The 21,773-nt window shown below is 45.3% G+C and overlaps 1 protein-coding gene across 1 annotated transcript in view; it reads right to left on the reverse strand.

The window, feature by feature from the left end:
- Nucleotides 1-17,590: 17,590 nt before the first annotated feature.
- The window catches only part of nrp2 (neuropilin 2), a 92,111-nt gene continuing 87,928 nt past the window's right edge, over nt 17,591-21,773 (reverse strand). The window contains exon 17 of the mRNA XM_033024352.1: nt 17,591-21,292. Within this exon, the coding sequence (XP_032880243.1) occupies nt 20,985-21,292 (308 nt within the window). The 3' untranslated portion in view covers nt 17,591-20,984. The remainder of the gene's footprint in view (nt 21,293-21,773) is intronic.

Here is a 21,773-nt window from a genome sequence, read left to right on the forward strand (position 1 = left end):
TCTGCTGGGGTCCTCCACTGAACAAGTTAGTGTTTCTATCTCCAACATCCAACCCACACACCAAGCGACCTCTGCACCTCACCTGCTGCTTAAATTATTTTATTTTTTAGTTCTTTTTCTATCCAGGAGTTTAAAAAAATTCTGGTTTTCTTAAGACACAGAATGCAGAAACAAAGAACTGTAGGTGCTGGTTCATACTAGCCATAGACACAGAGTGCTCGAGTAGTCAGCGGGTCAGGCAGCATCTCTGGAGGGTAATGTTTCGGGACCCTCCTTCAGGCTGATAGTGTAGAGTGTTGGGAGTAGTTGATAGAGAGAGGTGAGGTAAAGGGGTGGGGCAAAAACTGGCAAGTGATTGGTAGAAAATAGACACAAAATGCAGGTGTTACTCAGCGGATCAGGCAGCATCTCTGGAGAAAAGGAATAGGTGACGTTTTGGGTTGCGACCCTTCATCAGGCACGGACATCTGCAGTTCCTTCTTACACAAGTGATAGGTGCATTTTGGTGAGGACGGATGACTGGCAGATGGACAGAGCATGTGTAAGAAAGAACTGCAGATGCTGGTAAACTCGAAGGTAGACACAAAATACTGGAGTAACTCAGCGGGTGAGGCAGCATCTATGGAGGGTAGGAATGGCCGACGTTTCAGGTCGAGACCCATCTTCAGACTGATTTTTGGGTCCCGACCCGAAATGTTACCCATCCTTTTTCTCCAGAGATGCTGCCTGACCCGCTGACTACTCCAGCACCATGTGTCTATCGTTGGTATAAACCAGCACCTACAGGACAGAGCACACTGATGTAACAATAAATAAAGCACATCAACTCCTTAACTTCCTGAGAAGATTACGGAGATTTGGTATGTCAGAGAGGATTCTCGAACTTCTACAAGTGTACAGTAGAGAGCATATTGACCGGTTGCATCGCGGCCTGGTTCGGCAACTTGAACACCCAGGAGCGATGAAGACTGCAAAATGTTGTGAACACTGCCCAGCCCATCACCGGCTCTGACCTCCCCACCATCGAAGGGATTTACTGGAGTCGCTGCCTCAAAAAGGCAGCCAGCATCATCAGAGACCCACACCATCCTGGCCACACACTCACTTCACCCATGCCATTGGGAAGAAGGTACAGGAGCCTGAAAGCTTTAACGTCCAGGTTCAGGAACAGCTTCTTCCCTACAACCGTTCGGCTATTAAACACAACCTCAAATAAGCTCAGAACTACACGTATGTGTGCGTGTATACATATATATATATTATCTATAGTTATGTGTATTTGTGAGTGTGTATATATACACATAATTAACTTTTTTTTCTCTCATTTATTATATTGTTTACAGTGTACTATGTTTACATATTCTGTTGTGCTGCTGCAGGTAAGAATTTCATTGTTCTATCTGGGACATGACAATAAAACACTCTTGACTCTCTTGACTCTTGACTCTCTTGAGATAGTAACATAGGATGGAGGTGAAGGATACCAGAAGGGCCTGAAGAAGGGTCACGACCTGAAACGTCACCCATCCTTTTTCTCCAGAGATGCTGCCTGTGGTACTCCATCGCTTTGTGTCTATCTTCACAAAATACATGTAACTTCAGCTCTGTCTGAAAACTGGCTTGGTCCAGTTGTGGACTTTACTACGGGATGCCTGCCGATATCCGCCATTCTGAGTTGAAGTATATCGCCTTTCCTTCAATATCTCTGGAACTCACTCCCAAGCAGCACCTACATTGCAAAGAATGTGTCAGTTCAAGGTGGCAGCAGTTCACACACACCTTCTCCAGGGTCAGCAAGTGCAGTGATGCTTATAGCCAAATAATTTATTTTAAAATTTTATAATGTTTAAATCAAACTGTTCATCCATGCACTGTGACTCTTTTGGAATTTGTTCTTGAAATGAGAGACAAGGACTCCCGGGCACAATAGATAGGCAAGCTGACACTTTCAATCTCTCCCCCTGAAGTTCCCAGTTGATTCGAACCATTGAGTTACACCACTGGCATCTTCACAATGACCACAGTGTGACTTTAATAAGTGTGAATTGGAATAATTCTGCAGCAGGCTCCATCTGACCACTTGGCTTTGATACATGTGTTCAGCTTATTAATGATCTGGCAAATGACAGCCTTCTGGGGCAGTGCTGCATTGATTTCTCCAGTGGCGCAATGCGGGGGCGTTTCAATTAGACTGAGGACACTGACCTTGTTTATGAATAGAGGGGAGATTGGTTTTCAGATTTATCCCTCCTACACATTGAATCAAACCTTCCTAATGTGTTTTTTCAGTACACCTTACTTTACTCATTTACAGCCGCAAGATTGTTGTTATCAGCTTCTTCCGCCTCATTAGACATCCTGCTTTCCCCCATACAAGAACATCTGAGTTGTAACTACCTTCAGCTCCAGTTCCTCCTCCTCCAGAATGTGTCATTTTGTCGTTACCCATTCAAGTGATGGATTGCACCCGTCTTCCAGAACTCCCTTCTCATTCCGTCAAGTTGCTAGCTTTACACTCTTCTCCACAATAACTTGCATTCACATAGCATGTCGGCATCTGCTGAATCATCTGCATCCATCGGAAGGAATCTGTTGCTGAGCTGCCTTAAGACATACTCTGACAGGTGACGTAAACTTAGGTTAAAAAACATGAATTTTGAGGACTCTATTAAAGGAGAAAGAAAGGGGAGTGGGCCAGAGGCAGGGTGTTGTCAGGTAGAAGGGAGAGTGGACACGATCTCCAGAAGTCAGGTATGGCTGTTACGCTAGAGCAGTGCTTCTTAAACTGTTTCAGTGTCATTCACCCTTGAGTCTTTATCACAACATTTCATTCACCCTCGACTACATTTTCTAATGTTTTTTGGTAATTTTCATCTTATTCTCCCCTGTGTATAATTTTATATATAATTTATTTTGTCACATGAGCAAAAAAACATAAATTAACTAATTTCTTACGTGTTTATTTTATTCAACTTTTTGAACATCCTAAAAATATGTAAAGAAAACTAGGAGTGAAAAAAAGAAGTTTATTGACCACTGGAGTTGGGAAATCATTCTATTAGATTGATAAAAAACCATTCCAACGTCTAAACTGGGCTTCAGCCCCATTCTACCCTTTCGGGCTTTGATTACTGCAGTTTTCTTGGAAAGCTAGCTCAAAATATAGCTAGAATTCATGTTGCTTGATGCAAATAAGTGCTAGTAGATAGAAGTACAGTAAATATATATAGGATTCTAGTTCTAGCAAAATGTAGCTAAATTGGCAACACTCCAGGGTTTCCATGTATAAATGTATGATCCCACTAGCTCGCCTGGTCTTCCCTGAAAGGTGATATTACAGTAAATTTGGGAAATATCCTGCTACTTTGAAATTAGAAACCCATAGGTAGAGAGAAAAAAACATCAAATTTCCAGCTCCACTGCCATTAAAACCAATAATAAAAAAGAGCTTACTAACCTCTTTGATGACAATGCCTTTTTTAAGTATAGAAAAAAAGATATAAATATCTGAATAAATTAAGTCATTCACCCTTCTAGTTCGCCCCTCTAGTTTCACTCACCCCAAAATAATTTCACCAGTCACCATTCACCAGTTTAAGAAGCACTGCGCTAGAGACACCAAAATCTCCAATTTCAGCACAGTGGTGCAGAGGTAGAGTTGCGACCTTACAGTGCTAGAGACCCAGGTTCGATCCTGACTACGAGTGCTGTTTGTACGGAGATTGTACATTCTCCACATGACCTTGTGGGTTTTCTCCAGCTGCTCCGGTTTCCTCCCACTTTCGAAAGACTTACAGGTTTGTAGGTTAATTGGCTTCAGAAAAATTGTAAATTGTCCCAAGTCTGTCAGATAGTTCTAGTGTACGGGGTGATCGCTGGTTGGCGCTGACACGGTGGGCCAAAGTGCCTGTTTCCATGCTGTATCTCTAAAGTCTAAAGTTTAAAGTTCAGGTTAACCCCCTCCATCACCCCGTTTACTCATCTATCCAGTTCTGCCCTGTCACCTAGTTCCTTCTCCTCCTTCCACTCACCTCCCATCCCTCCCTACTTCAAGTCCCTCATTTTATATTTATTTCCCTCTCCTCACCACGTCCCAGCCCACCCATCTACCACCCACCAGTATCTGCCATCTGCCATCTGCCAGTCATCACTCCTCACCTATCACTTGCTACTTTTTTCCCTATCCTTTCCCCTCACCTCTCTCTATCAACACCCGCATCCCCTCTACTCCATCGGTCTGAAGAAGGGTTCCGACCCAAAATGTCATCCGTCCAGTTCCTCCACAGATGCTGCCCGACCTGTTGAATTCCTCTAGCACTTTGTTTTTTGCACAGGTGCTGAACTGGTACAACGGCAGATGGCCAGGGTTGGAAGAAGACTTGTTAGGAAGCCAGTCATCTCTTCCTGTGTAGGAAGGAACTGCCGATGCTGGTTTAAACCAAAGATAGGCACAAAATGCTGGAGTAACTCAGTGGGACAGACAGCATCTTTGGAGAGAATGAATGAGTGATGTTTTGGGTCGAGAACCTTCTTCAGATCTCTTCCTGGCTTTTGCAACTTATTTCTATTTCCTCAACATTCCTGCTTTATTTTTCCTTCCCTCCACTCTCCAGCCCCAATCCCTCTGCCTGTCACCATCTTGGTTCCGCAGGATGCTGGGAGAACTGCTCATATGGGAGGAAACCAGAACCAATGGCAACATGATTTACATGTTGTATTACCTCTGATTACATTTCTCAGCCATCTGATTCCATTTCTCACCTAACGCTTCCCATTATTACCTTTCTTAGTTCAGTCTGAGGAAGGGTCTCAAACCAAAATGTCACCCATTCCTTCTCTCCAGAGATGCTGCCTGTCCCACTGAGTTACTCCAGCATTTTGTGTCCATCACCTTTATTTCAGCACTAATAAGCTTTGAGCTCCTACTTATCAAACTGCAGTCGCTGTCTCCACCCCTTCACCCACTCTTCCCTGCACCCGACTCCGATTACCCTTGTCTGCTTCCACCTATTACGCACCTGACTTTGTCTTTTAATGCCACCCGCCCCCCCCCCCCCCCCCCCCCAGCCAGCTCATCTGCCTGTCATCCATCACCCCTCAGTGGACCACATATCACTGACCGGCCCCTGTCCCAACCCTCTACCCCCTTTCTCTTTACACTGCTATCTCCTCTCTCAAATCTCAGTCCTGATAAAAGGTCTCCACTCAAAACGTTGACAATTTATTTTCCCCCACTCTTCAGCAGATTGTTTTTTATGGTCCATTCATTTCCTGGAAATGCTTACAGTCAGTTACATACTCTGTCAAGGTGCAGTTTCTGATGATGTGAGGTGAACATGGAAGCCAGTTGTGAAATTTAAATCCCCCAAAACATGTCCACCATCCACAAGACCAAGTCAGGAGTGTGATAGAATATTCTCCACTTAAGTGCACAATAGGAATAGGTCAGCTAAATGCACAGAGTATCTTTCCCAGAGTAGGGAAATCAAGAACCAGAGAACATAGGTTTAAGGTGAGGGGGGATTTCATAAGAATCTGAGGGGTACCATTTTCACAAAATGGGTGGTAGGTGTATGGAACGAGCTGTCAGAGGAGGTAGTTGAGGCAGGTATTATCGCAACTTTTAGAAACACTAGACTAAAGGGCCTGTCCCACTGTACGAGCTAATTCAAGAGCTCTCCCGAGTTTTAAAAAAAATCAAACTCGTGGTAAGCACGTAGAATGTACGTAGCGGGTACGTCTGAGCTCAGGATGTCTCTTAGCGGCTCGTAACGCTAACGGCAGGTACTCGGGAAACGCGGTAAGCTCGTGAAGACTCGTGAAGATTTTTCAACATGTTGAAAAATGTCCACGAGAGCCCCGAGTACCTACGAGCGGCATTTACCATAATTCTCCGAGTTCGAATCAGGGGAAACGCGGGAGGACTCTTGAATTAGCTCGTGCAGTGGGACAGGCCCTTAAGTGGGACCTGTTGGGTCCCTGTCACACAGGAGGTTTGGTCCCCCAACGCAATATTCCACCACACATCTATAGCCCCCAACTGCACAGGCTCAGCTCATTTCCCCTCATCTCTCTCCCCCTCCTCTTCACCCTCCCTCTTCTTTCTCCTCTCCTCCTACCCTACCCCAAATCCCTCCCTCACTTCTCTCTCCCTCTCCTTTTCCCTACTCTCAGTCACTCCCTCCCTCCCTCCATCTCCCACCTCCCCCACTCCTCACCTCCCCCTATCCCCCCCACGATACCTCCTTACCTCCCCCACTGCCTTCCTCTCTCTATTCCCCCTCCTCCCCCACTCTCCCTCCTCACTTCCTCCCTCTTCTTTTCCCTCTCCTTCTACCCTCACCTATCCCTCACTCACTTCTTCTTTCCCCTACCCTCAGTCACTCCCTCCCTCCATAAATTCTCTCCCTTCCCTACTCCCCTCCTCTCCCTCTATCCCCTCTCCTTCCCCACTCTCCCTCCCCAGGATCTCGAGGTGACCGCTCGTATTCCTTCTTGCGTGCCCCGGAGGAGCATCAGCCATCGGCGTCCATAGTGCCAGGCCTCAGATCTTCAGATCGGCCCGGAAGCACCAGCACCTACAGCCGTGCCGGCGTGTGGGCAGGGGGGGGGGGGGGGAGAGCTTGTAGAAAAGATGGGGGAAGAGCCATGGGGGAGAGGGGTTATCACGGGGGAGGGGCAGGAGCCAGCGAGGGGGACCAGAGGGGAAGGGGCTGGAGCTGCGGGGCGTTGCGATGGTGGTGCGTTTGAGACTCACATCGAGCGTTGGATGCTCTCCTCCGCTGGGATCAGATTTACCACTTTCCATTTGGTGACCACTCCAGTCCCAATCCTGACCCCTCCGAAAATTGTGTCCGGTTGGAGACCTCCGCCGACCAACACTGACCAACATTTTTATACCTCGCTAACTTTTACAATATACCACCGATCGGAACAAAACTTGTTGCACTTGCAGCACAGGAGAACAGTGAGTAAGCTGGCGACAAATCATAGCGCTATCGCGTACCGTTTTTGCGCAAATAGAAAAACCGCGCACACCGGAAGAGCACAAGGTCAGAGCATTAGTTATGTATAGATTTAGACAGGTGCATGGATTGAACAGGTTTAGAGGGATATGGGTCAAACGCAGGCAGGTGGGATTAGTGCAGATAGGACATGTTGGTCAGTGTGGGTAAGTTGGACTGAAGGGCCTGTTTCCATGCTGTAAGATTCTATGACTCTAAGTGCAGCCTCAACTACACTCAAGAAGCTAGACGCCATACAGAATTTAGCAGCCACTTGATAGGCACCCCTTCCTCAACCATTCACACATTCCAGTACTGAGGCACAGTACCAACTACTGGACGCTCTGCAATAGCTCACCAAGACTCCTCAGACAACACCGTCCAACCAACCACCTCCACCAGCTAAAAGGACAAGGGCTGCAAAAACATGGGGAACATCTCCATCTGTAAGCTGTCCTCGAATCACACACCATCCAGACTTGGAGATCTATCGCTGTTCCTTCACGGTCACTGGGTCAAAATCCTGGAACTTCTCCGCTAACAGCATTTAGTTTATATCACACCACAAGGACTGCAGCAGTTCAAGAAGGCAGCTCACCACCACCTTCACAAGGGTAACTTTGCTCAGCCTACAGCCTACATCTCTTAAATAAATAAATAAATAAGAAAAAATCCTTCAATGTAATTGAGACACGATAAGTTGTTTTAGAAATGTTGATTAACTCACTAATATATTGCTGTTTATGTCTTCTAGAAAATAACGGAATGGGATCTCATACAAGCTTCTGGGAGTGTGGGCTGGTCCTTGGTTTAATGTCTCCTCACAGAGCCAGTACTTGCAACAGGACGGCATTCCCGCAGTACCACTCTGGGCTTGGGTATGTGGGAAATGAGCTTGAATCCTCTATTTTATTTCAAAGTCACGTGAGTGACTACGTGAAGAGCCCGCCAGTCCGCAATGCGGTGAGTCGGAGCAGTTCGCAACTGCTCTGGCAGGTAAGTACATTTTACTTTCAGCGGGCCGCTGCGACAGCAGTCCTGGAGTAGCTGATGGAGGCGGCTGCTCTTGGCGGCTGCCACCATTGGTGCTTCGAATGGGAGCAGGCGGCCGATTTCGGAGGCCGCCGTGGAAGCTCCATAGGAGCTCGATTTCGTTATTACCTGCTGGCTTTGGGACCTATACGGGAGCAGGCGGCCGGATTTTTAGCCACCATAGAAACTCCATTAGGAGTTGGGGCTGCCGGTGCGACTTGGGAGCTCGCTGCTAAGATTAGCAGCAGACGGTGTTTAAATATTGCCGCGGCTAGGTTTCGAATTGCTGCTAAAGTTAACAGCGGCTGGTGTTAGCCGTGGCCAGGGCAGCGAACGCTAGATAACTTCAGCTGCCATAGCGCCTATACATTTTTAAACATAGAAATGCTGCTGAGGCAGCATACACTGGTACCAGCATATAGTGTGTGCTCTATTCGTAGGGGCATTTTGATATATTACACACAGTTCTTTAATTTGTCAAAATCTGAAGAACTGATTAAGGTAGTTAAAAATAGAGCTGGCAGTTTTTAATAGCGGTTGCTGTTCGGTCACGCTTGTGACTATCGCAGCAGATAGGACATTTATTATCATACACCATATGGTTTAGAAAAATTTGACTTGCCATTTCGTCACAGAATGGGACTCCACTGGAGCGGGTGACTGTTCTGAGGAACTCTATTGAGGCTCCAGAAAAGAGCTCCTGGCTTGGGAAGCCTATTTTCAGCTGTGTCTATTAGACACCTGTGGAGCTATACCTAGTGCAGGGGTGCGTCATGATAATTTCCGCGCAGTTGAGGGGACTGTTGGAGATCCTTCATAAAGACCCCACCCATGGGGATCAACAAAGCAGTCGCATCTTTGATCCAATGGGGCTATGCTTCTGCTTAAATCATATGAACTGTGACAACTGTTGCAGTATTTCTCCCACTCTGTCTAGTACAGGGTTGCGCTCTATTTACTCCCTGAAATACTCCGTTGATGCTCCAGAAGGGTGGAGGGACTCGAAGTCACCAGCAGATGCAACCTGTCTGGTAAATATAATGATGATACCGACAGAGCACCGATCTGCACAGCTAGTCCCGGTTCGGTTCCTAGAGGGAGCAACCCTGAGTCGTGACGATTTGGGCCAAGGGGCTTCTGTCCCCACATCTATGCCAGATACGATTCAATTGGAACATCTGATGAATCAGATGGTGGCACGAGAAATGCTCCATGTTAAGGAGGCATGTACCGGCAGTTTGAATCATACGCCTGAGACAGCTCCTGGTTCAGGGTTGCAATATTCCTCCCACTCGGATGAAAGGAGTGGTGAAGATGGTGCCAAATAATATGCTCCGTGTTATGGAGGCATGCACAGGCAGTTCAAGTCATACACCTGAGGCAGCTCCTGCTTCAGGGTTGCAATATTCCTCCCACTCAGATGACAGAAGTGGTGGAGATGGTGCCAAATAATATGCTCCATATTACGGAAGCATGCATAGGCAGTTCAAGTCATATGCCTGTAGCTACCCCTGGTTCAGGGTTGGAATATTTCTCCCACTCGAAAGACTATCGGAGATGATGTCATAAAATATGCTTCGTGTTATGGAAGCATGCACAGGCAGTCCGAGGCATACGCTTGTGGCAACGCCTTGTTCAGGGTGCACTATTTCTCCCACTCTAAGAGAGTGTCAGAGATCAGTATGGAACTGACTCCGGACATGACTCCGAACATAATTATGTGCCTGAATCCCATGCTTTAATGCATGATGTACGAGAGTCGCATAAGGGAGAGCTGCCTGCTCTTGCCTCTAAATTTGCTGTTCCCTCGGGGACGGACAAGCCACTACAAGAGGAGTTGGCCAGCAGCATCAGCTATCTAACATCACACCAGCTGAAGAAATGACAAGCATGACAGACAGGGTCTGCAAATGGAACCTCGCTGAAGCTCCAACAAGCAAATCGACCTGGGATCAGAGATGCTGGCAGGTAAGGTCTCTTTATTAACCTCCGTAAAACTCCAAACGGAGCAGTCTGTTGGCCCAGGTTTGGGTTTACTGGCAGCATGGGCTGTCTAGTGTTTTTTCACTGTCTCTGGGATAGATCAGGTTGATGTAGAGACATTGGCAGGGTGCCTTGCATAGTAACCTCTGTAAGTTCCAAGTAGGAACAGTTTGGTTACCCCTGGTTCAGGGTAGATCATCAAGGAACTGGCTGGCCATATGGGTCATATTGACCAGGGAAGCACTGCCTCATCATCTGTGATTGAGGTTATCAGACTGCTCAGTAGAATGAAGTAGTTGAAGTCTTCCTCAACACATGATTTATTTTCTCTTCAGTTAGTAGAGTTGCCGGTTCATTGGAATCATCATTGCCATCCTCTCTGGGATAGGTAGTTACCAGCAGGAAGCTGGTCTTGCATATAATATATATATATTTTTAATCTGACCTGCAGGTTCATGTTGTGAATCAACAATGTATTTATAATAATCCGTTGGCTCTCAATACCAGTATTCCAGATTGAGTGGCGGGTCGAAGAGATTGTGTTGTGCACTCTGGCAACTCAGACAAAGGGTTTTCAGTCAAAGGACTGCGAGGCAATTCCTGATTCAGGCTTGCATTATACTAATTTCCACTCTGAGGAAGAACGCTGGTTCGTGGTGACTCTTATATGCAAGAGTTGACAGGGAACTCGTATTCCCACATCAAAGGGAAACTGTGTTTTCAGCTCTAGTCATAAGGTTCTGATTTTACTTCGGAGTCACCTGAATGACTACGTGAAGAACCCGTCCAGCATGCATGCGCGACATTGCGTTCACGCAGTGCAACAGCGACGAGCGGGAGTACAGGCGCTCCCGCTACAAGCCTGAAGGCCGTTAGGTAAAAGTACTTACCTTCAGTTTAAAATCGCGACTTTGCTCTCGTTTGTTGCTTCAGGGGGAGCAAAGCAGCAGAGGGAAGCGGCCCCCGTTCGACTCCAGGGAAGGAGCGTTCCGTCAGTGGAGGGGGGAGAGGCGGCACTGGGACCGCACACGCTGCGGTCCACAGCAGGGTACTGCGCCGATGCCCAGTCCGCTAACAGCTGTCTGACCAACAGCAGCGGACTGGAGGGAAATTCAAAACTGGCCGGTATCCCTGCATACTCCCGACAAGGAGACACGCCGCCCGAGAACAGCAGATACCGGCCGAAAATGGCAGGCAGCCTCCAGAGCAAGTCAGCAAGCAAATCTCGGGCTGGAGACGGACACAGAAGATGGAACCAGCAAGTGTCTGCTCTCCAAGCCTTGAGTAAGGTCATGGAGTATAAAACTCCAGCGAGAATTGCCCCAGGAGCAGGGGCAAGCTCGCCAAGGGAGCATAACACTCCCGCTCCAGTGCTACAGCACTGGTCATCTCCCTTGTCGAGAGATTGATGGCTGAACAACATCGGGAGTATGCTTGAGGTACAGGATCAGGAAGAGCTGCTGGGTGTGGCCGCTACGTGACTTCACCACGAGCGAGATGGCCTTTCAGTCTCACTGACGGCCAGCCTACTACCTGTTTTTCCAAAAAACCTCTCCAAGACAGGTAGCCATGAGGCGTTGGATTCATCACGCCTCCCCTAAATTGCATTTACTCAAAGTGCCCACCATTATTGGGGGATACATTGAGCAGGATATTTTAAAACCCAAATATCTTAAAATTGCATTTGATACCCTGACGTCGGCTATCATGTTCGCATGCTCATTCCAGAAGGGCAGGGTAGTATGGCAAAACACCTGACCCTACTGTTCACAGTATGCTCCGCAACTTCTCAAGGGAAGTCACAAACCTGCCCTCAACCTATAAAATTCACAGGACTGTGAGAACGCCAACCTCACAACCACAGATCCTGCTATCTGGCAAGTTACCAAACCAAGCCTAATAAACTGGATGAAGTGTCCAAAATATTCGGCTCAAGAGGGCAGGGTCTGGAATGAGCACCACACCAAACCAGACAGCAGTACCTCTACGCGTCCACCAGGGGCGTCTACGTCATGGTACTGGTGAAAGCTCGGGGCTTGCATGCCAATCCCGTAAGCCTTTTAGGCCAGGGCCCAGAGCGGGCCCCATGGAAAATGCGCCACCCCCCAACACACCATCCCTACAGACAAGGAACCAGAAACCGAAGAAATGAACACACCACCAAACAACAGTGAAGACAGATAAATATGGTTCCTACCATCACATAAAGGTGAAGGGTTTGTACTAACAGAGGGGGGGAATCATACCTGGTTGGGAAACTATCACTCTTGGTAGTTATATACCAAAAAATATTCAAGGGGAATAGAATTAATATCTTGCCACCAGTTCAGCTTGCACCCCAAGGGGTCTATCCTCCCACTAAGAAACATGAGGGTCTAGCTACTGGGAAAGATATACCAGGGGTCATAAGAAATCTCATATGAGCCTTTGGTACCAAAAAACCCCAAGATGGTGAATGTCGCACCATCATTGATTAACCACTTGAGTATTTCACCATGTATACCCACTTATGGAATTTGTAACTACTACCATGGATTCCAAGGATACTTTATGGTAGACATCGACTTCAAAGATGCATACTATTCAGTACCCTTTTATATAAGATTTCGGATATACCACAATTTACCTGGATGGGGAAACCATGGCGAGCATTGCCACTTTTCATTCACTGCACATCTCGCATGTGTATGTGACAAATAAACTTGACTTGACTTGATTTGAGTTGACTTATTATTGAATTGGCTTATATGAGCCGAAGCTATTCCAGAATTTCAAACCAGCCCTGACACTTAAGGAACATTTCGTCATGGCATGTCTATATATTAACGACAGACTATCCTTGGAATAGCTATATCAGCTGCATTAGCTACTAACTTATTTTAGCCTGGGCTCTGTCATATTATATGCTATCAGTTATAGTAACATTTAACCACCTGTCAACTACGTGGCAAAAGTAATTGGGATAGTAGCAGCATTACCAGCTACTGAACATTGTACCTTTCCAATGAGCTGAGATACTAGTGTTCAAACTATATCCCATACCTAGAATATGGTGGCAAATGGAATAATCTGGAGTTGTCATCACTATAGACACTGGGCATTAAACCTAGTTAGAAATATTGAGTATGTTCTATTGAGTATATTCATCGGGCTGGCTGCAAGGCCACAAATGGGCCGACCTCGGGGGTTTTCAGAGGAAGAGGACTTAACATTCTGGTGCCTTTTCCCACAGTGGAAATTTGATTCTGCTGTGGGGGAGGGGGGGGGGGGGGGGGGGGGACGTTTGTGTAGAACTCTATATGTGTTGAGTCCATTTTCTTTATTTGTTAACCTTTTTCTATGGTATGCAAACGTATTATCTATTTTTGTAAAGCACTTTGGTGTCAATGCGAGTTGACTTAAAACGTGCTATATAAATAAAACTTACTTACTATTGGGCAAGCATATTGCTCAGTAGTGCACCATTTTGCATGTTCGTTTATAAATTAACAACATCACAGTGGTGGCATATACCAAACCACTTGGGCGGAATAAAATCGATATTATGTGACAATTTATTTAACAATTGGTAACCGTATGTCGTCAAACATGTTTGACCATCAGTAACTTACCTATCAGGTGAGCTAAATACTGTAAACGAACATTTAAACCAAAAGTATTTGCTGAGATTACAAAGCAATATGGACACCAGATATCGATTACCTTATATTCCAATTGAATCGCCACGTACCAATGTATGTCGCATGAAACCAACTCAAGGCAGCGGCATGGATACATTTCCGCGTATTGAGGTGGGGGGGGAAACTAATCTCTATGTTCTCCCCTTCTTTCTACCTCATCAATAGGTACTACGGTCTCATCAGTCGGGTACTACGCAAAATACAGTGGACTAAGCCCACAGTCATGGTTCCCAATGGTCCTCGACATGGTCATCAAAACCCTATGATTCCCAATAGCCTAGGCTTATCAACCCACCCAGTTCAGGCATAAACCATCCATGCCACGATAAACTACTAGGTTGCAGGAAGAAAGGGCCTGGATTACAGAATTGGGAAGATCACTGCTGGGCCTGGATCAGACAGCGCTATCAACATGATGACGCATTCCATCGCATATCCACTAGGGAACATACCTGGGAAGAAACTGCTCAAACTCAGGAACTACACATTCAACTACAACAAAACCTGTACTGGAGTTCCTGGCAGGCCTTCACCACAATGAAGGACTCAGCTACTGCGCCATCAATATAGCCAGAAGTACTCTGTCAGCCTACTCAACTCAGGCACCACGACAACAGGGCAAGGGTACCACCCCCTGGTGATCAAATTCAGGAGAGGTATATTCAATTCCCATTCCCCAGAACTAGGTACACCCAAATTGGGAAGTCAGTGAGATCCAGACGTACCTTAGGGGATGATCACCAGCCAGGTCCCTCACCCTGGAACAGCCTACCCTGAAGTTAGATATGCTGACGGCCTTACCTCAGCACAAAGACCCAGTCCTTCCATCTACTGCGATTGGACAACATGGTGATGACACCAGATAGTGTCACATTTTCCATTCAGGGGCTGGCCAAACAACGCAGACCAGGAACATCGGGTCCAGTCATGGAATTCCGGGCATACCCACCTGAACCACGGTTATGTGTCATGACCCACTTAATGAACTACATTGACACAATAAGAAATACCCGAGGGAGAGGAAAAAGCCTTATGGGTCAGTCACAAGAAATCTCATGGTCGGGTGACGAGCTAAACTATCTCTAGTGGCTCAAGCAGGTACTGGGAGTTGCTGGAGTAAATACTAACATGTATAAATCTTATTCCACCAGGGCAGCTTCCACGTCAGTGACTAAGAGGATCGACGTGCCTATGGACCACATCCTGGCTACAGCGGGGTGGTCTAGGGAGTATACGTTCCAAACTTTGTAACAAGCCGCTGGCAAAACCTGTATCGGTTGCAGAAATAACATTAGAATCTGCAAATATATAATTTAAGCCCGGGGGAGCATTTTTGTCTTGTTATTGTTGACAATAAAGGTATTCAATTCAATTCAATCAATTCAATTGATAACACCATTTTTGTTTTACAAACAGATTCATGGTTGATTACGATACTTCCTCCCTCGAATGACTTCGGCAGCGAGTGAAGTATGAACTGTTACACAGTTTGAAATCACAGAGCTTTAAAATATTCACGTAGTCACTCACGTGACTCCGAAGTAAAATAGTAAAATTAAACGAGAACTTACCAGTTTGAAGTTTGATCTGTATTTTATGAGGAGTTACGATGAGGGATTACGTGCCCTCCGCTCCCACCCTCAATAATAGAGATCAAACTGGTAACTAAGCTCTCCTTTTCTTTACTATATTTATTTCAATTACTGTGTCTGTCTGTGATTCCACACTGCTGCTTTGAAGTATGTCGCGCATGCGTGCTGGACGGGTTCTTCACGTAATCCCTCATCGTAACTCCTCATAAAATACAGATCAAACTTCAAACTGGTAAATTCTCGTTTAATCTTACTATTATATGTCATCAGCGAAATGTATGAATAACTAGATAATGCATCTTCCGCGGCAAGAGAAGCCAAACATTTTCCGTCCGTATGGTCAATAGAGGAACGGTGGTTCCGAGTGGAATCAGTGACATCTCATCCAAGGGCTAGAGGGGTATATTTCTGATACTTCTCAAGATTACAGAAACATGGTACAGGCCGAATCATATTAGCATTTGGCTAATCTGATCATGTGTTTAGTTACCCAGTTTAAGATGGATGATTGGCTTTCAACAATTTAACTGATTCAGAGAGTCGATCTTGAAGTTGCATACTTTGCCATATCTATACACATGAGGCACAGAATATCTGGTGGTTTTGATAACAAAGCCAGTGGTGGAAGCCAATGCTGCCCTACTCAGACATAAGGGCATTGTGGCATCAAGTTTTAGATAACTATGCAAAATTTTGCAGCTATTAAAACTTGAGGATTATCAGTAGATACCTCTTGCGATGTTAAGTATGAGGCAACATGAAATTTAATAGTGCCAATTTTGCCTATTCATTCAGGCCATGGTAAGGCGGCTGAAGCAACTCCTATTTACTCGCTCACGAGTAATTGCTGGGGCAGCCTGTCTTCTCGGGCAGCTAGCTCTGCACGATTGTATGGGAAATTTGTGAACAAAACATGTGAGTTATTTTTTAAATGAAAGTAACAGAGGTTTTGTGTGGCTTTCAGTTTGAGCCTAGAGAAGCGGTTATGTGATACTGCTTGTGCTGCTTTGTCATTCTCTATAGTACCATACGTGGGACAATAAATGATTGGTTATTCACCAGCTGTTCACTAACGTTATGCAGGGTGTCTTTTATATGACCACTCTAATAGCCTACACTCATTGTAGTGTGCGATGTATATCAGTAAATTATTATGCAAATATTCTTCTACTATATTCCTAATGGGAGCAGTATTTTTAAGATGATTATGCTTTCAGCAACTTATCTCAGCACAAAGAACACAGTCTTTACTCAATCGCTGGCTCGGTCTCTGGGTTATAACTGACATTAGGGTACCTTGTTATGGGAATGATCTCATAAGCAAAATGGGCATGATTGCGTACATTTGAAGTTGACAGCATACCCACCAGAGCAGAGATTGGGGGTGTCATTTGGTATACAAGTGCACTGAGCTTACTAGTACCTATGAGATGAAAGATAGTTTCTTTATTGTTATTCAATAGTCTCAAGATATTGCTGATGGCTCATTAGCAGCCAATAGAATGGATATTTCCCTTTCATCATACAGCAAGAGGCTTACATAGTGCGTGTTAATAAATTATAAAATTTGGTTGAATATGTCTGGATATTTGCGGATAGATTTCTGCACAGTGTTGCATGAGTTATTGTCTAACTCAAAAGTCTATTGGGACTGTGGTCCAGTTAAGAACAATGGCCATGTATGCAAGTTAGCATCATGGCATTAATAACGCACGTTTTTTCTACCATTAATGGTTTATCTGTTTAAGTGTTTCACACACAGATTGGGTTACTGCATGAAACCACAGAGTTTTGAAGTCTTCACGTAGTCACTCACGTGACTTCGAAATAAAATAGAAAGATTAAACGAGAGCTTACTGTTTGAAGTTTGATCTTTATTTTATGAGAAGTTGAAGTGAGGGAATACGTGCCCTCCACTCCCAACCCTACTTCTCATAAAGACCATTCGGTAGTTCTAAGCTCGTTAATTTTTCTATAGCTTAGGTCAGCAACTATTCTGTGGTTTCATACAGCTGCTCTAAAGTTTGACCCGCATGCGGACTGGCAGGCTCTTCACGTATTCCCTCACTTCAACTTCTCATAAAATAAAGATCAAACTTCAAACGGTAAGTTCTCGTTTAATCTTTCTATTTTTTACTCATAATCAAGAGTAGCTGGATTGGTTCAAGACTAATGCTGAGTTATAGAGAAGCTGCTGTGTGTACATGTAATGAGATGTTCAGACTGGCAATAACTCAGATTACTGCATTTTCACACAATAATATTCTAGATTAAAAAAGAACACTTCAATGTGCAAATCTTCTCATTTCAACATTTTTATGATGACTTTTTTTTATTGAGGCATTTATCATATGGAACTATCTCTTCAGTAATGCATTCAGCTTGTGGAGTAGCTATTCCATTACAATGACTTTATTAAGACAGTATTTCAAATCTACAAGGCATACGGTCATTTACGTCATCACGGGAGACTGGGTATGTGGATACCTCCAGCATTGATCTCAAGTCGTTGCTGCTCTTTCCCATCAGTTAGCAATGGGAACTCAGAGAAGACCAGCTAAATGCAAATCCCTTGTCAGAGAAAAATCTCCTCTCCTACAGGGCAGGAGCAGCTTTGACGATCCATCCAATAATGCGGGCAAGTGCCACCACCCCACTTGCCCCTCCTTCTGTCCACCGTTCAATGGACTGCCGGGAAGGCACTGAATGCCCAGTCATGTGGAACTAGATACATCACCTCAAACACACCTACGCAAGCACGCTCACTCATATACACACAAGCATCTGTGTACGAATGTATATATGTATGCGGACTTCACACACTGAGGTGCACACAGACGCATACACACTCTGTCGCGCACACGCAGTCACGCAAACGGCCATTCACACACACACACGCACACACACACACACACACACACACACACACAGGCGCATATTTACATATGCACCTGTTTACATGCGCACGCATACGCATGAACACATATACACGCACATGCACCTATGTACATGCACATGCATGGACTCACACGTGCGTACACACACACATACATACATACACACACACACAAACAAACACACTATTGGCAGCACAGTTACAATTTACATATGGGTCTACAATCCAGCTTGAATGTAAAATGGCATCATAAAAAATATACACACACAGTGGCACACAAGAAATGGTAGAAATACGTAGCACTTACAGCACAAGAACAGCCAATGTGGCCCTACAGATCTGTGACATTGTTTAATGTTTCTATCGAGCACCCACTTTGCTTCATCTTATCCAATCAACACATCCCTATCCCTTAATCCATCCTGTACATCTAAAAATTTCCGTAAAGACATTTGAACAGCGTTTCAGCTTCTCGCTGTCGGAGGATTGAGCGCATACTCAGCATTTCCCGCTTGTTAAGCAGTGAGATGCCAATCCACTATCGCATTTTACACAGCCTTTTGCCTCTGATGAGTTTACACAGAGCAGGCCACAAGGTTTGGTGAGGTTCAGTGAATCAGGACCAGGAGTGAAAATTAGCACCATAATGTCTGCACCGTCAGATGTGGTGTGATGGCTGTGTTCATGAGTAATGGACAGTAGATGTGAAATGGCCATTTCAGGTATAAACTGTGCACTATGGATATGTAAGAGATACAGTATAACACTGTACACAGTCTCATAAACAAGGATGTGTAAGACGTACATGATATAATACACAGTATAGTCCAGGGAAAGTGTTGTGCACAAACTGAATCTTTAGATGCCTTACTGTGGCAATAATCTTTGAATAGGGTGGGGGGGAGAGATGGTATATTAACCGTATGTGTCTGGGGACCTGTGTTACAATCTCCTTCCCTTCTGATAGGACAAATGATAACTTTATTGGTTCTACCCAACAAAGGTTTGGCTCTCCACACACACTTCCCAATGGGCTGGGCTTATTCATCGGCCCTGGAGTATTTACTGGTACACTCTCTATTTGACCAGATATTGTGTCTGAAGGTCATGAGAGACATGCTGGAAATATCTCCCTACAACCTGCTACAAAGACTAAGGCAGCTGTGCCAGCTTCTTCTCTGATACCAGCATCAGCTTGACTCGGAAATCCAAGTGCCTGGGTCAATATCCTGGGTGAGTACCCTGGACTGTCCAGCCGAGCAGCCTAGTGAGGGCATCCACCAGAGTTGTAACCCAAAAGTGAAGATGACTCACCACCATTTTTGTCAGTGGATAGTTGGGGCAGGCAATAAATGCTATCAGTATTAATGATACTCCTAATTCCAGAATGTGTACATCAGTGTCAGGCTTGTCTTCCAAATTCATTGACTGGTTTTCTACTGGTTGTTACAAATGAAGGTGGTGCCTGGGCCAAAACACCTAAGGAGATGCTGGTGTCTGTGACATCAGAGTCTCTTCAAGAAGTGGAGGTTAGAGAGGAGTTGCAGATTTCTAATAAAATCGTGAGTCAGTGAACAGTCAGCATTGTACAAAGGAATGCACAAATATACCATTCGACAGTGGGTTGTTGAAAGATTGTAACACTGATGCCTATTCAACCAAATATAACCCTGTAAACCCTGCACAACCTCATTTGAACCAACCTTGTAACACTATTATCTAACAAGACCAATCTTACAGAAGCCAGCAGTCTCTTCCTATAAAAGGCCGATTTTACTTTTCTGGGTTTGAGGCCTTTGCCTTGTGATGAATGAGGGTGGCTGGGCCCATTTTGTGAATAAGGCCTGGTGAAGTGTAGCATTCAACTCTGCCCAGAGCCATCCATCTAAGCCCTCCAATCTTGCCTCAGATTAAAGCTTCTGTAGTGAATTTTCTTTTCCACCATATGACCTGTTCCCAAAAAGTAATAGCCCCCACCCCCTTCCCCTCTCACAGCCCTCCTCCCCTCTCAAAGCAGACAGAAACACCGTCTGGAATGTCAATGCACTGTATATTAAATAATAATAGATAAAATCTTCTGACCAGGCACTGCATAAACATCAAGGCAGCGCCCAATAAAACACTCTTCTGTCCCGGACAGGAAGAATGTCAAAACTATTTTGCCAAAGCTAATAGATCACACTTGTCTAAAGGCACTCTGCATATAGTCCACAATTTCTTTAAGCTGCTTAAATGGTTGAGGTTGCTTGACACCAACGAACCATGAAGTTGCAGGCAATAGTGTACATTCCGGCCTGTCGGGTCCCAATGGTAAACTTGAGGTGATGGCTGACTTGAATTCTATTCCAGTTAGGACCCCCACCACAGCTTTGCAGGCATCAGCCGTTGGGTCGGAAAGTTGAAGGGCGAAAGCAAAGCACGAAAAAGCTACGTGGCACAACAGGCCAACGTTGCGGCTGGTTTGAAAGAAATGATGCTTCCCTTTGCAGCACAGAACAGAATTAACCTCTGTTAACAACCAATGTCTAGTTGGCCCACTCTTACGTCACCCCAAAGGTCACAGTCAAGGCAGTAACGATGGCTCATATCCGTGGGAAAATAGTCAAGTTAAGGCTCTTTAGTGCTGACCAAGTGTTAATTAAATAGACCCCACAATCAACAGGGGATAATGTGACTTGTTCTGGGCACGTCAGAATGTAAATGGTTACGATTCAAAGGCAGTTCTTCACTCACTGCACCTTTGCGTTTGTTGGTTCCAAGTTACTAATAACAACAAGGCCTTCTGCTGTGAGGTGGATTAGGCCTCGGAGCAGCACTTCTGCTGGTTCATCTTCACTTTATGCTTGATCCCGTCGTACAGTTCAAAGTTGTAGTTCTCCAGGGTAGTTGAACTCCGGCTGGAGAGGCCAGCGTAGGAGCAGGTGCAGTACAGCAAGAGCCCGGCACAGACTGCTCCCAGGAGAACCCCCACAGAGCTCATGACGATGATCGTGACCAGGATTGGGTCCAGGGAATAGAGCCAGTTCTTGTCTCGTCCTGACGTTGGCGTGACCGACATCCCATTGGAGGGTAACATCGTGCTCGCGTCTCCTTCAAGCCCCATACCTATGAAGCAGCAAAAGTAACGTTATGTTTTTATATAAACAATAGAATGCATGGAGTCATAAAAATTAGGAGCTATTTACTGTATCTAATCCTTCCAATTCAATACCATCATTACCGATTCAAATTCACTCTCTTCTTCCTGTTTCTCCCCACATCCCTTGATCTCTTTAGACATTAGAATTACTGTCTATCCAATGCCTTTTTGAGTCCATTTGATATTTTGTCATTAGATATCTTCTGTACAAGGAAATCCCACAACTTCAGCATTCTGTGGTGAAGATGTTTCTCATTCGAGTTCCGTATCCTCAGGCTGTGATCCCCTTCCTCTGGATTTCATCTCCATCCCACATTTGGTCGGTCCAGTCCCATCAGAATTTTATCGGTTTCAGTGAGAATCCCACTCATTCTTCTAGTTAGCCCAATTGTCCTAATCTCTCTCCCTACATCAACCCTGTCATCCCAGGCATCATTCCGTTGGGCC

The sequence above is a fragment of the Amblyraja radiata genome, chromosome 7, assembly GCF_010909765.2.
Source record: "Amblyraja radiata isolate CabotCenter1 chromosome 7, sAmbRad1.1.pri, whole genome shotgun sequence".
In the NCBI taxonomy this organism is placed as follows: Eukaryota; Metazoa; Chordata; class Chondrichthyes; order Rajiformes; family Rajidae; genus Amblyraja; species Amblyraja radiata.